Source organism: Zingiber officinale, chromosome 7B (genome assembly GCF_018446385.1).
Source record: "Zingiber officinale cultivar Zhangliang chromosome 7B, Zo_v1.1, whole genome shotgun sequence".
Classification (NCBI taxonomy): domain Eukaryota; kingdom Viridiplantae; phylum Streptophyta; class Magnoliopsida; order Zingiberales; family Zingiberaceae; genus Zingiber; species Zingiber officinale.
In genome coordinates this window covers 118,418,147-118,432,287 of record NC_055999.1, presented here as the reverse complement: position 1 = coordinate 118,432,287, position 14,141 = coordinate 118,418,147, and the positions used below count along the sequence as shown (strand labels likewise).

Below are 14,141 nucleotides of genomic sequence, written 5' to 3'. Positions count from 1 at the left end.
TCTTATTTCAATATATCTAAATTGACACCCTAAAAAATAAGTTATTGCAAGAAGATTACTCTTTTTATGAGTTTGACTGAATACGGAGGAACCAAAATATGATTATCTTTGTAATTAATCATTATTAAAAAAGGCTTAATCAAAATTTTTTATTAAAAAAACTTTTTGATATTAAAAAATAAATATTCTATTTAGAGTATTTGTAAATCAATTTGTATTCATCTGAAATGAATGATTTAAAAATCAATTTTACAAAAAAAAAAATTATCAAAATATATATGTTTTTAAAAAATATGTATTAAAAAGTTTGTGGAATTACTCGATAAAAATAATCTCAAATTCATTATAAAAATTTTAATAATTTAAAAATCATTTATTTGATGGAAGTTAAGGGATTAAATTGACTAAACTTAAATTTCAAAGGGATTAAAACTATAAATTTATTTATGATTAGATGCTTCAGATTTAGGAATAGATCCGCGTTTACACGTCGGCGTGGCGGCGGCGGCGGCGGCGGACAAGAAGGCGACCGCCGTTCTCATCTTCGAACTCAGGTTCTCTCTCGCTCGCTCTACGCTCCGTTTACCCTCTTCTCTTCCTCTTACTCTCGTTGGATCCATCAGTCGAATCCTCTGCCGCTGACTCCTTCGGCGGAACTCAGATTTCACCTCTTTTTGCCTGGCGGTGTTCCGCCCCTTCATCGCCCGCCTTTTCCCCCCTTTATTCTTGAGGGTCTCGTTTACAGTTTACTGTGCTCTATTGACTGCTCGAAGTCTTCATCTCATGCTGATTTCCGACTCACCACGAAACCCTAAAATTTCTATTTCTGAGATTTTCAGTTATTAAAAATGAAATCTTTCGACTACATTCCCTTTTCAAACAATCCATCCTCTAAAAAGTCATGTGTGTTCATAACGTGCAAGCCAATAAAAGTATAGAATAACTTGTTCATCTTCAAATCGTGATGCATATTTTTCCCCCCTTGTTGATGTGTTCTTTGATACCCAATTATGTTTCTCATACAGGACCTTTTGTTTGGTAAAAACTTGGCGCTAGAATATGGACCCTGATGACTTCATTGGCTTTGAATCATCATCTGCAAACAACAGTAATGGTGATCTCGGAGGATTAGAATCCAAGAATTTTGAAATAGATTCGCATTCTAGATTATCTTACACGAAGAAAGATCATTTTTATTCAGAGAATGGTGGCAATTCTGTGGGAGAAGATGCTCGCGTGCTGGATATGGAGCTAAAAGATGGCATATATACACAGACCCCAGTTCTCTATGAGAGAGCTGTGTTATTTGGTTCTTCAGCATTAGAACAGGCAGAGCAAGATACAGTCGCAGTCAGAGATGCTATGCTAACTTGTGGCGCTTCCAACAGCCTTTTGATTGGTGAAAGTCGTATCCTCTCAGTGGTTATGCTTTGTCTTCCTCAAATACAAGTACTACATTAAGCATTTATTGACATTTGTCTGAACCCTTAATTGATGAAGGGGAGCCTTGGTGCAATGGTAAAGTTGCTGCCATGTAACCTTATGCTCATGGGTTCAACTCGCTGAAACAGCTTCTTGCGGTGCAGGATAAGGCTGCATATAATAGACCCAATAGACTCTGCATTGACAGGAGTTTCGTGCACCAACTTGCTTTTGTTTGAACTCTTGATTGATTTCACATCCTTGCCATGAAAAAATTAGTTTTTTCTTTCTTAAGGCAAGGTGAATGATATTTCTAGCGTAGAAGAAAAAGCAAATGCCCGCATTGAGGCTTTGCTAACAAAGAACTCCATTTGAAAATGCTCTATTTCAGACCCCCTCCCAGTCCATTGCATCCAAATATCCTTCTCAATCCATCAAACAACTTGGTTAACTGAAAATTGTCAAGTTTACATTCTTGACAGCTCCTCGTAGTATATAATCATAGTTTGTTATGTTTGAGTGCATCGGTATCATCTAGGTCAATTTTTACAAAAGAAAAAAAAAGTTTCTGCCAAATTTTCAGTCCTTTAAGTTGTTTTGTCAATGGACTGAAAACTTGTGAATTTCACACCCTTGAAGCTTCTCGTGTGATTTTAATTTAATATGTCTAAGTATATAGGTATCATCTAGATCAATTTTGGCACAACTTTGATACAATATATTAATTTGGCATGTATTAGGAGGGGCCTGATCTGGGTATTTTTCTCAAAAAGCAACATCGCTATGTCTAAGTTGCCTTGCTAATTCTTGTTTGATGTGTTTGTCTTCCCTAATTTAGAGTGGTAGCTATAACAGGAGTAAAAAGAGCTCGATCGTGTGATGTTGAGAAACAACCATCTGTGCAAGTAGTATTCAGCTCATTAACAAGGTTGGCATAGAAAAAAAAAAGACAGAACCCTAATGCAATACATGACCAGACATGCTAAGCATGCTTCTGAAAAGCATAGTATTGGTTGTTTTTTCAATTTTTGTCAATAAATTCCTCATGCACTTTATCTTCTACTGTATTGCAGAGATAGCAAAAGGAAGCTGGTGGAACTTATGCAGCAGTGGTCTCGATGGCAGGCACACAACCAGTTTTCATCGAGTGTAAGTCTTTATGTTTTGGTAGTTCTACGCCTAGGTTGATATCCATTAGTATAAAGCATCTTTCTGGAAAGACAATCTGGATACAAACGGAGGCGGACCTTGTTCGTAAGATGAACTGTGAAAATTGTATGGCTTGTTAAATTACAAAAAATGATCAACTGTTGGATCCACAAGATAAACACCTTAGTGAATATTCTTTTCGAGCAATCTCCATTAACATATTTCTTTTTTTATCCGCTTCAACTTGTTTCTTGTGCATCTGTATCATTTTCTTTATTCCTAGAGGATAAAAAATATATGTTTATCGATAAGGTGGTTGTTAGGTTTCTGGGAAGAAAAAAATAACAATGTTTCTGATGAACAATGCAGTTTTTCTTTGCTTGAGTGAGTAGAGAATAGTTTCGATTAGGCATTGAATTTGCAGTTCTTATACAATTAAAATTTTCTTGCGCGTTTCTTGACAGAGACCTGGAGATGAGTCCTTAGAAGATGGTGAAGAGACATATTTTCCAGCATTACATGTTGGCACTGAGAAGTCGAACACAGTGGTAAATAAGAATTTAGCTCTTCATAGTTGGTACTTATTATTAGCACAACCTAATGTGAACCATATGTAGTTGCATTAACTTGAGACTTTGTTCTCTTCCTATGTTTGAAACTCCAAGATCAGATCTATAACCTTAAGGGATCATGACATTCCTTTTAGTATCAAGTTTCTGTATTAAAATGATGTATCCTATCTATCGGTTGAATTCATTTCCTTTCGTAGAAAAAAAATATAGCATATAGTCTTTGAGCTTCTGTATATGCTCATACTCTTGATTTATATGCGCATACTCTTGATTTGTAAGTTATTGAATTTTGTTTCTTTTTTTCTTGCACGAAAGACATTTTGGATGGATAGCCAAGCAAGGCGAGAGGTCGATAAAGACAAAGCATCATTGGAAGCTGATGTTCCTTTCTATGATCGAGGGTGCACTTTAGGCTCGAATTCAGTTGATGGTTCAGGTGACCGTGAAGGGTGAGCGAGCTCTCTCTTCGAAATAAAATTTGTTATGAAATTATTGAAGCTGTACTACTTTGTTTATAAAGTTTCGCGCTTGAATGTCTATATGCATAAAAAGGGAAAGTATGTGCCTTGAGCTCCTCTTCCTTTTTCAGTTATACCGCCTTGAACTGTAAGAAATGTAACTTTTTCCATGTTACTCATGCAGGATTGCGATTTTGGAAGCCTCCCGGTGTTTCAATTGTGGCTCATACAGTCACTCGCTCAAGGAGTGCTCAAAGCCACGTGATAATGAGGCAATCAACAATGCACGCAAGATGCACAATAGCTCAAGGCGAAATCCAACTGACCGTGCACGAGTTCGATATTATCAGAAAACTCATGGCAAATTTGATGACTTGTGCGCCGGAGTTCTAGGGTCTGCAACGCGAGAATGCTTGGGAATTGGGGTAATAAACAATTCTACTTACTTCAGAGCTTTAGTGATGTTCTGCCTATAGAAGATTCAATAAAGCACAAGATATGCTTGATTTCTGTTGCTGTTTTCATTTACCGACTATTCATCTGGATTACTCGTAACTGTTGGATTTTGTAGGACTTTAAAACTAAGCATCTTTTAATGCATTCAACCTTATAATATGCGTCGATCTTACACAGGAAAACGATCCGCCGCCTTGGTTACATCGGATGCGGGAAATAGGATACCCTCCTGGATATTTAGGTAACAAGTTATACTTTGAATTACAAGTAATTTACATCTAGCCAAGATAATTTTGTGGTCGATGATGTTGTTCGATGACATACAACATTTGAATTATAAAGATATTTGTAAACTGATGAGCATAACTAAGGCTTCTTATTATATATGATCTTATTAGAAATCGAATTTAGCTTCCATAGTGCCAATCTTTTGTTTACTAAATGCAAGCCTCCTTGAACGAACGTAAACAAGCTTTATTTGCAAGTTTTTTTTTTCATTTGAGAGTTTCCTTCTACTCGGCTTATTGTGAATTGACATGTCTTGTTAGATGAAGATGCAGATGTCGACCAGCCTTCTGGAATCACCATCTTTGCCAATGAGACAAATCAGGAATTCGAGGATGGAGAACTCCCGGAACGGAGTGACCCCGAGCCTCCACGGAAAAAGATGAGTGTGGCCTTTCCTGGAATAAATGCACCTGTACCAGACAACGCGGATTCTAGGAGATGGGGCATTCCATTCACTGGATCAGGTTCTAACTCATCGAGAAGTCATGTCCATCAATCCAACCATTCCTCGGACCACCATAGAGGGAATCACATTCAAGACAATGGCACGCCTGAAAGAGATCGAAGACTCTCTTCCTCCTATCCAGGTTATTCGCCACGGTACCACCCCTACAATCACAACTTGAGTTCGAGGAGCCCAAACTTCGGGAGGTCACTATTCGAGCAAGGATGGGGGCATCCCTGTCCCAGCCCCCGCAGCCCATACCCTTATACCCCAGCCCTGCTATCCCCTAGGGATCACTATCACTATCAGAGTTATGATCATCGGAGCAGCGAAGGGTCATTTAGATGGGAACCCGATTCTTCCTCGTTCAACAGGTATGACTATCATTCTCACAACCACCATAATTGTAAGTGAATGACGCAGACACCATTGTTGTATCCTTATCGATTGTTTGGACAGCCGAACATGAACTAATATATTGATGCAGATTGGATAAAATCATCAGACTAATGTTAACATTTATGCCCTAATGAAGAAATTTATTAGTGTTGTTAAAGTTTCAACATATTTTCTGTTTTAAAGGATGTTCAAAGTTTCACCCAAAATGTTTCTAATCAGTGAACCTTGGTGTATGCTTAGTGCTTCCCTTCACTTAGCATTTGAACATCTATGTCGGTCGCATCTTCTATCTTGTCATGTGCTAAGTTAGCCCGATCATGTATAGAACAACTCTCTAAATTATCATTCTATATAAATGTTGTCGGAATGTGGCAGACCGACTAGTAGAATATTCAACATCAACCTTCCTAGCAGAATACAATTGTCATGGTCTTGGATTCAAGATCAACCTTCCGCAAAAGGGTTTGGGAGGAGGAACCTCAAGGCTTCCATAAATTCTTTCTAAACAAAGATCTTACTGAAACTTTGAATCGAAAGTTAAATATCGATGCGAAGAGAGATTAATACGATTTTGCAAAAATAGCAACTTCTTCAGCTGGATTACCAGCCATTAAGCATCAAGCATCTGATCTATGCACCCGTCTCTTCTTTAACCTTTTGCTATTCGGAGTCACTGAAATTTGGTGTCGTAGATGCTTATATAAGTTTGGTTGAATTGAGCTTAAATGGTTATGGGGCCGATCGTGCGGAGCCGATGGGTGGTAGATTCTACTTTTTACTACCATGTATCAGTTTTCTATAATTTTTGTTTATATATATAAATATATATTTCTTTTGAAATTACACTGTATTTTATAGTCCAAGGTTTAGAGTGTTCAGGCTCACCTGTTGTATCTGCAATCCTTTAGGAATTGACTCTTGTATGCAAACATAATATTATGAAGAATGACAAGCTTGCCTATACTTCATTGTGGTTATTTCATCTGATGTTGTAAGAATTTTGCTTACACATACAGATGAAACTTGTGTCAGCAATTCTTCATTTCTTCAGGTTCTAAGTTGAAGGATGACTATAAGAATGTATGCTAAAAAAGATTACTCAAGATGGATGAGGGTCTGAAGCTTCCTGCCAGTCATAGGCAATCTGTTGATTTAGTAGGTTGAAGAACTTCTGTGCTTTAAGAACTCGAGCTGAAAAATAACTTTGGCATTTGAAAGTATAACAACACAGATCTAGTAGGTTGTATACAGATTGTGAAACAAGATCATTCTTTTAACAGATATGAAGATCACCCCACGCAAGTTCAATAAACTTAATTAGACAAAGATGATACAAACCAAACAATTCGCTAGTACAAAAGTTTAATAATTAGTCGCAAAGGCATAAAGATAATATTGCAGGACAAATGATCAGAAGTACATTCCTGGTAACTTTCAACCCTATAGAAACAATCTCATCATGCCATATGATCATCATTAAGCTCCGTTGGTCGAAACCTTTTCAGCTATCTATAAATTTCTAATGAGATACTGCTAAATGCCCCCAACCAATGTCATGTGGATGGATTTTCCGGCATAGGAATATGGACACCAGGCCTGGATTCCCATCCTCTCTGCTTTCTGTAAGCTTCAATTGTTTCCAATCTTACTCTTTCATGAAAAGCATCAAGAGGTCCTTTTGTGGATCTCTGCCAAAAAAAGGAAAACAGAACAACAGCATGTTGCATCAGCTCTTTCGGGTCTAAGTCAAATGCAAAAGCATAAGTTGACATTGAGCTCAAAATTCTACCTTGGGAACAGATAGTTTAGGCGGAGCTTGAATAACTTCACCAAACACTATCTCTTCGCGACCAGGAAAGTCCCGAACATCATCAATTTTAGGTCTTTTGTTTTTCTTCTTCTTTGCCTCTAAATAACTTGGAATTGAAGAAAAAGGCACATTTTAACATTGAGAAGTTTTTAAAAAATGAAATCTTTGGAAATATATAGCTCTCAAGAAACCAATATGTACAGGGAATTTAAAAATGATCCCATTTTCTTCTAAGATAATGGATTCATCCAGATTTAATAAAACTTAAGCAGTAACTTACTCTTTGCGTTTTTTCTTCCTTGAGACACCAGCAACTTGATCCATGTCCACAAAGCGTAGGTCCTTAGGCACCTTTCTTTTTCGTTTCTCCTTTTCCTCACCATTTAAAAATTGAGTTTTAATTGCATCATTACTATTTAAATGGTCTTCCTTTATTGCCGGGATGCCCTCTTTGTTTACAGAACTTGTTGTTGATGAAGACTCATTTTTGTTCAATTTCTGTAATTACAGTATCAATTAAATTCAATAAGCAATCAACCCAACTAAAGTACAAAAGTTATTGCCGGAACTGCATGAACACTGAATGAAAGAATTCTCTAGGTTATAAAGATGAATTAGAAATTGACTAGGATTTGAAAACAGTGATTTAATTTGGAGAAATATCTCATACAGAAATAACAATTTGAACTTGAAGATAATAATTCAATGAGTGCATTGGATTTTGGAGGAACAATTTCACTGAATCCATTATTCGTGAAGAGTCAGGCCATAATTAGCTATGTTGGATACTTGAACATACGGCGACATGTTAAAAGACATAATAAAGAAAGGTGGAAGGGAAACAAAGACACTTGGCTCCTTTTAGTCTCACATTGTGTTTCAAATTGATACGTAAATCTTCTTAAGATTAAATATTTAGACATCACGACCTACTATCTTGGTATGCATTTGGCTCCACTTGAGCTTCAAGATGGTATTGGAGTCAATCTCTCTCCACTAACAATATTGGCACCCTTAATTTATCTGGTAGGCGATCTAGGGGGAAGGTCGTCTACCTCCAAAATTAGTCAAACAAAGCCCAGACACCCAGATTATCATTTTTTTTACAAAAAGACATCCTATAGTAGGTAAAAAGAATGAAGAAGACAAAAACTTCATTCCTCTAGTCTCACATTGCTAAGTGAGACTCCGTATGCATGCTTAACTATCAATAGGATATCGATAGGTCTTCCACCTAAGTTGTATTAGCATTTTTGCTGGATTGGACTCCTCTTGGCATTAAGATGGTATTGCTAGTCTCTCTAACGATGTTGGACTCGATATGTTAAAAAAGGCAAAGACAAAAGATTGGAGTTCTCAACTACAACGTTGCAAATTGAGACTTCTTGAGGATGCTCAAATATCATGCAGTCATACATCTAAAGTTCTTCGGTATTTTTGCTTAAATATCAATGGTCTTTACTAGCTTACTAATAGCAACATACAAACACACATCATTTGCCTAGGCTTCAATAATCAGGCATTATATATATATAAGGGTTGCAAATGTCTAAGAACACACTTAAAATGGTAAAGCAATATATTTTTATCTTTTGTTTTATATATTTACTTGTAAACTGGTTCCATCAAGTAATATGGTTTGATTTATTATTCCAATCAATCTAGAACAAAAACCCTCTTCAAGTCTTCACTTTTAACAACTATAATACCAAGAACCCTATCAACCAATATTTGATAGCCCATGCTGTAACAAATCAAACATGCTTATTGCGTACAAAAACCCTATGATACAAAGCTAGGGGAATAAAAATATAGGGTGATGATAAAATCTTACATCAAATGCATAGGAATGTTAAAATTCAAGAAAAAAACAAATACAAAGATTTAACGCAAATTGATTACTAATCTTACCTTGTTCTTCTCAGAGACACAGTCACTTACTGGCTTTCTCTTCTGGCCTCCGCTGCCTTTGGACGTTGATGCGTGCCCTAAAAAAATAAAAATGCTCAAAACATCAACAGGAAAGGGAAAATATGGAAGAACTAGTGAACTGCATGTGAGGTATTTGTGAAAAAAGCTGCTACCTTGCTTGACGGCAAAGAAGTTCTCGTTCTTGAGCTCCATGATTTTGCGGAGCTTGAAGGGAAAAACATCTAACTCTTTCAAGCTGGGAGGAGGAGGAAGCCGTGTTTCACCACCATGAGCGGCTCTGTAATTCTTCTCCCTCCGTCGCTGCCCCTTTCCGCCCATTGCTGTTGCCGCCTGTTGCGCCACAATAAAAAACTAAGGCTCAGGCTCGATCTGGTGGCCCATGTCGTACAAGTAATTTCCAAAATACCCTTTTCCTACAGTTTAATTAATTTATAAAAAGGTCCTTTAAAATTTTATTAAATGTTAAAATTAAGGATGCAAATAAAACCAAATCAACCTAAATATATAAAAATATTAATATTTGAATTTAAATTTTAAAAATATATATGATATTTGAAAATATAAATGATTTTAACTAGAACTCAAAATGAAATTCGAAGTAGAGACAGGATGTAAATGAACCAAATGGTTCGCGAGTTATTCAGAGCTCGAGCTCGGCTCGATAAGATAAACGAGCGAACTCGAAATTTCGAGCTCGACAGTTTTATCGAGCCGAGCTCGAACTTAAGGATATTCGGCTTGTGAGCTCGCGAACATGTTCGTTTATAGGCTCGCGAGCCAAAAAAAAACGAGCCTTAAACCGAGCCAAAAAACGAGCTCTAAAATAAGTCATAAAAACGAGCTCTAAAACGAGCCTTAAAATAAGCTTTAAAATGAGCCAAAAAAACGAGCTCTAAAACGAGACAAAAACGAGCTCTAAACGAGCCCGAAAACGAGCCCGAGCTCGCTTAACGAGTTAGGCCCGTTAACTTTGATAATCGAGCTAATAACGAGCCGAGCTCGAACTGTTCGCGAGCTTGATAATTCTAAAACGAGTCGAGCTCGAGCCTTGTGATAAAAGCTCGATTCGAGCTCGAGCCGAGCTCGAATATAATTTAAACGAGCCGAGCTCGAGCCTAATACTGTTCGGCTCGGTTCGACTCGTTTACATCCCTAAGTAGAGTTGAGTTCGAACTTTAATTTGAACATATCAAACTATAATTTGAAATGATTTAAATTTAAGTTCGATTTAAATTATTTAAATCATAATTTGAGTAAATTTAAACTAAATTTGGTTCTCGAGTAACTCATAAATACAACAATCAATCAATATTTATCCCATTAGGTAGGGTTAGTTATATGGATTATTCTACGTCATTAAGCTCTATTCCTTGTTATATCATTACCTAAACTTAAATAAATTTTATCTTATTTTATTATTACTAACTAAATCTTTTTATCTTCCTCTTCCTTGTTGATGTGCGTATCTATCATAATTTCACACCGCCTAACTAGAATATTTATTGGTCATCTAAGTATGTACCATCTGAATCTCGTGTCTCGGAGTTTCCCTTTAATAAATAAAACTTTAACTTCTCTCTAATGTTCTCATTTCTGATTCTGTTCATTCTCGTATGTCTATACATCCACCTTAATATCCTTATCTCTATAACTCTCATCTTCTGCTCATGTCATAACCCAACATTTAGCGTCATATAACATAACAGGTTTAACCATCATTTTGTAAAACTTCCATCACGAGGGTACAATCATCTGTAAGATCGAACAATACCCCTTTATGATAATATAGGAAATAATCGATACTAAACCAATTAAAGTGAACACAAACACCAACGTAATATAAAAACTCGATAATTTTTTAAATACCAATGTGTGTGTATGCATGTACATATGATCATACTAAACTAAACAAGATAACAATTATACTATTATAACAAAAATTCAAAGATTCGACAAGTGAATTAAACCATAAACAAAGGCAACGGAAAATAAATCAAACAACTCGAAAGAGAATCTAAACGAGTGGGACTGATAGTCAAGACCACTGAGCCACACAACATATCTTCTATCTACTAATCAGAAAGTAAGAGAAAAATAAGGGGTAGTGAATACAAATAACTTGGTAGATCGAAAAATAGTGCATTAACTACTTAGTGTAGGTACGGACTGTAGGCGAACTTGCTACCACGAATGTCTCATAGACAGTCAGCGTATATACGCAACTATCTAGCTATGGACTGCGAACTATGTTGGGTTGCAATGATTGTAAACAAAGCCTCACATTGAAAAACACATGGATCATAGACTTATAAGGGAAATGTATCTCCATTGATATGAGGCCTTTAGGGTAGAGCCAAAAACAAAACCATGAAAGCGCCCAAAGTGGACAATATCGTACCATTGTGAAGATATCTTAATTCTTTTGATCATAATAATTGGTATTAGAGTCCGGACTGTCAGATGGACTAATTGTTGACTGTGTACAAGAGTCATGTCCAATTGAGTCATGTGGGTGGAATATTGACCTCTAATGAAGAAAATGGGGCTCCCATGTATAGATCATGACGACTAGACACCAGGTAGAGAAGTCCTAGTTGCAGATAGGCAAGGAAGACCTAGTGAATCGGTTGGACTGTGGGGCAAGAAAGTCCTAGTAGGTCAGTTAAACCGAGGGGCAGAGTCCTGGTGGATCAATGATTAGATGACATCAAGCGGATAGGCTTGAGGGGGTGGTCCTTCGTTTGAAAGGGGATTGCTGAGTTGCAATGGTTACAAACAAAGTCCCACATTGAAAAATACATGGAAAAGATCATGAACTTATAAGAGAGGAAAGATATCTTATTGGTATGAGATCTTTTGGATAGAGCCCAAAAATAAAACTATGAGGGCTTAGGCCCAAAGTGAAAAATATCATACCATTATGAAAATATCTAAATTCTTTTGGTCCTAACAAACTCGCTTCCGCAAATGTCTCGTGGGCAGTCAAAACATATAAGCATACAAATCAATAATGACAAGTAAGCATTAAGAAATACATGAGAATAATAGTCATTTAGTCATATATCTCATATGACTCCCTGGTATCATCATAAACATCGTAAACAATGAGGACAAGTAAACATCTGCTAGGGAGTGATATCTATCATGTATAGGTAGTTATAATCTCACTAACATGTATGCACTCACACAAGTATACAACTATACTAACATCAATAACCTATAGATATGAGCTTAAGTATATAGCTATACTATAATATAAATGCACGAGTATGAGCTTATAACTAAATTATGATATGATGATATCATATATATATATATATATAATCAATCCAATCATGGAAACAATCACGTCCAGGTCTAATGATATGATTGATATCAACTAAGTATCAACCTCATGAATTGATTCGGAGTAGAGTTAAGGTAAACAATAAGTACTATCAAATCAATAATAAAAATCATATAGACAAAGGTCTAAAAATGATCGAAGAGAAAACTACTAACCTCTCAATATAGAATATCCTTTGATATCTTCAAATCAGAGGGCATGTCCTTAGCAAGTACTTGATACTAAGAAAATCTAAAGATCTATAAATTATTTAATCAATCCATTAATAACCAACTCTCTATCATCTAATTAATTTATTTATCTAAATTAATTATAGATTCTTAATCAATTAAACTTCATTAATTGATACATTGCTTCATCTTAACTTGATTACCAACTTAGTTTAATCATTTAAATCTTCACATAAGATAATTTACCCTTAATCAATTAACTGATCAAGCTATTAATTAATCAACATATTACCAAATGAATCTATTAACTACTTTAATTAATCCACTACCATTTGGTTAATCGATTGATTAATTATCTAATTAAACTCAAGAATTACAGAATGTTAACCAATTAATTAATTAAACGAATTAAGATAATTAACCTGATTAATTTAAGGGCATTTTTTAATTAATCCCATGAATCTTAATTAACTATCTAATTAATCCATTAATTAAAATTTTTAAAATAATCCAATTAATCAACATTAATTCATCAATTAGTTTGATTAATTAAGCAATCTAATCGTTAACTAAGCATAAACACTAATCTAATTACCTACTGTTAATCAACACTCCCCTAATTATCTAATTAATAGACTAATTAACAAACGAAAACCTTAATCAAGTCTTACCCACTGTTCGGCTACGGCAGCGAGCGTTGCGCTGATGACGGCGGTGACCGGCACCGGCTGTGGCTGTCGGGGTTCCGGAGTAACTCGAATTGACGATGGTATGGCAGCGGCGGCCTCCGGCGACGTTCGCCGGCGAGGAGACCTAAGATGGAGGCGGCGACTAGCACGGCAGCACGCGGCTGCTCAGACACAGCGACGTCAGGTGGTGGCGACGGGGGAGAAGAGGAAAGAGTCACCGGAGTTGGCTGCTCGCCTGGACGAAGGGGCTTCGCCAGTGGTCGGCCCGAGGTGGCGGCTGCGGTGACAACGCCGCGCGCGCGCGTGCGTGGTGAAGGGGGAGGACAAGAAATGGGGCACCAGCGTTGGCTGTTCGCAAGGACAGCGGAGCAACGCCGACTGCCGGCCGCAGGTGGCGACGCCAGCCGATCGAGCGGTGAACGGCACCTCGTGCGCGATTGAGAGACGGCGGCAAGGAAGAAATAAAAACCTAGGTTTTGATTCAATAACTAATTTAAATCTACTCCTAACCTAAATCAATATTTGGGGCTTTTTCAAAAATTAATCAATTTATCCTCATAAAAAATATAAAAAACATTTTAAATTCTAAAAATTCCTTACTAGTATCCATTCTAACTCCTTGAGTAGTCCTAAATGTTAGGGAATAAGCTCTACTAATCATAGGGTATGATAGGTGTTGTTGTAAATGAATTCTACTAGATGTCGATGATCTTCCAAGATGTCTCCGAAGATCATCATGCATGCTTGAAGTAAGTCCTCCAGTGTATGAATGGTGTGTCTCGTATGTTTGTCTGTCTAAGGGTGAAATGTTGTACTAACAAAAAGTTTTGTACACTTGGCTCGTTGAAAACTTTGCCAAGTGCTCCAAAAAATTAGTCTAGTGGTCAGTAGGAAATGGGTTGACTCGGTTAACTGATCAATGATCATCCAAATCTATACACCTTCCAAAGTCCATTGTATTATGTTTCTATTTCCACTTAGGTATAAAAATCTTCCGAAATAAGT

General features: G+C 36.7%; 2 protein-coding genes across 4 annotated transcripts; one reads left to right on the top strand and one right to left on the bottom strand.

Annotated features, from left to right (window-relative positions):
• Nucleotides 1–422: 422 nt before the first annotated feature.
• LOC122007197 lies at nucleotides 423–5,355 on the top strand. Of its 3 annotated transcripts, none has more exons than XM_042563011.1 (10): nucleotides 423–554; nucleotides 1,026–1,108; nucleotides 1,202–1,408; nucleotides 2,269–2,350; nucleotides 2,496–2,571; nucleotides 3,036–3,119; nucleotides 3,459–3,592; nucleotides 3,786–4,026; nucleotides 4,235–4,298; nucleotides 4,606–5,355. In XM_042563011.1, exons 2-10 carry the CDS (start codon nucleotides 1,060–1,062, stop codon nucleotides 5,202–5,204), a joined length of 1,536 nt encoding a protein of 511 aa, XP_042418945.1. In that variant the 5' UTR covers nucleotides 423–554; nucleotides 1,026–1,059; the 3' UTR covers nucleotides 5,205–5,355. The 3 variants fall into 3 exon arrangements, with proteins under 3 accessions (XP_042418945.1, XP_042418943.1, XP_042418944.1); XM_042563010.1 differs by having other exon boundaries at nucleotides 477–554; nucleotides 1,026–1,114; XM_042563009.1 differs by having other exon boundaries at nucleotides 1,026–1,408.
• A 1,052-nt stretch (nucleotides 5,356–6,407) lies between these two features.
• On the bottom strand, nucleotides 6,408–13,615 carry LOC122007196. The gene is made up of 6 exons (XM_042563008.1): nucleotides 13,119–13,615; nucleotides 9,084–9,261; nucleotides 8,911–8,987; nucleotides 7,280–7,497; nucleotides 6,979–7,105; nucleotides 6,408–6,877 (listed from the first exon to the last, which is right to left on the bottom strand). Exons 2-6 carry the CDS (start codon nucleotides 9,247–9,249, stop codon nucleotides 6,743–6,745), a joined length of 723 nt encoding a protein of 240 aa, XP_042418942.1. The 5' UTR covers nucleotides 9,250–9,261; nucleotides 13,119–13,615; the 3' UTR covers nucleotides 6,408–6,742.
• Between the last annotated feature and the right edge of the window lie 526 nt (nucleotides 13,616–14,141).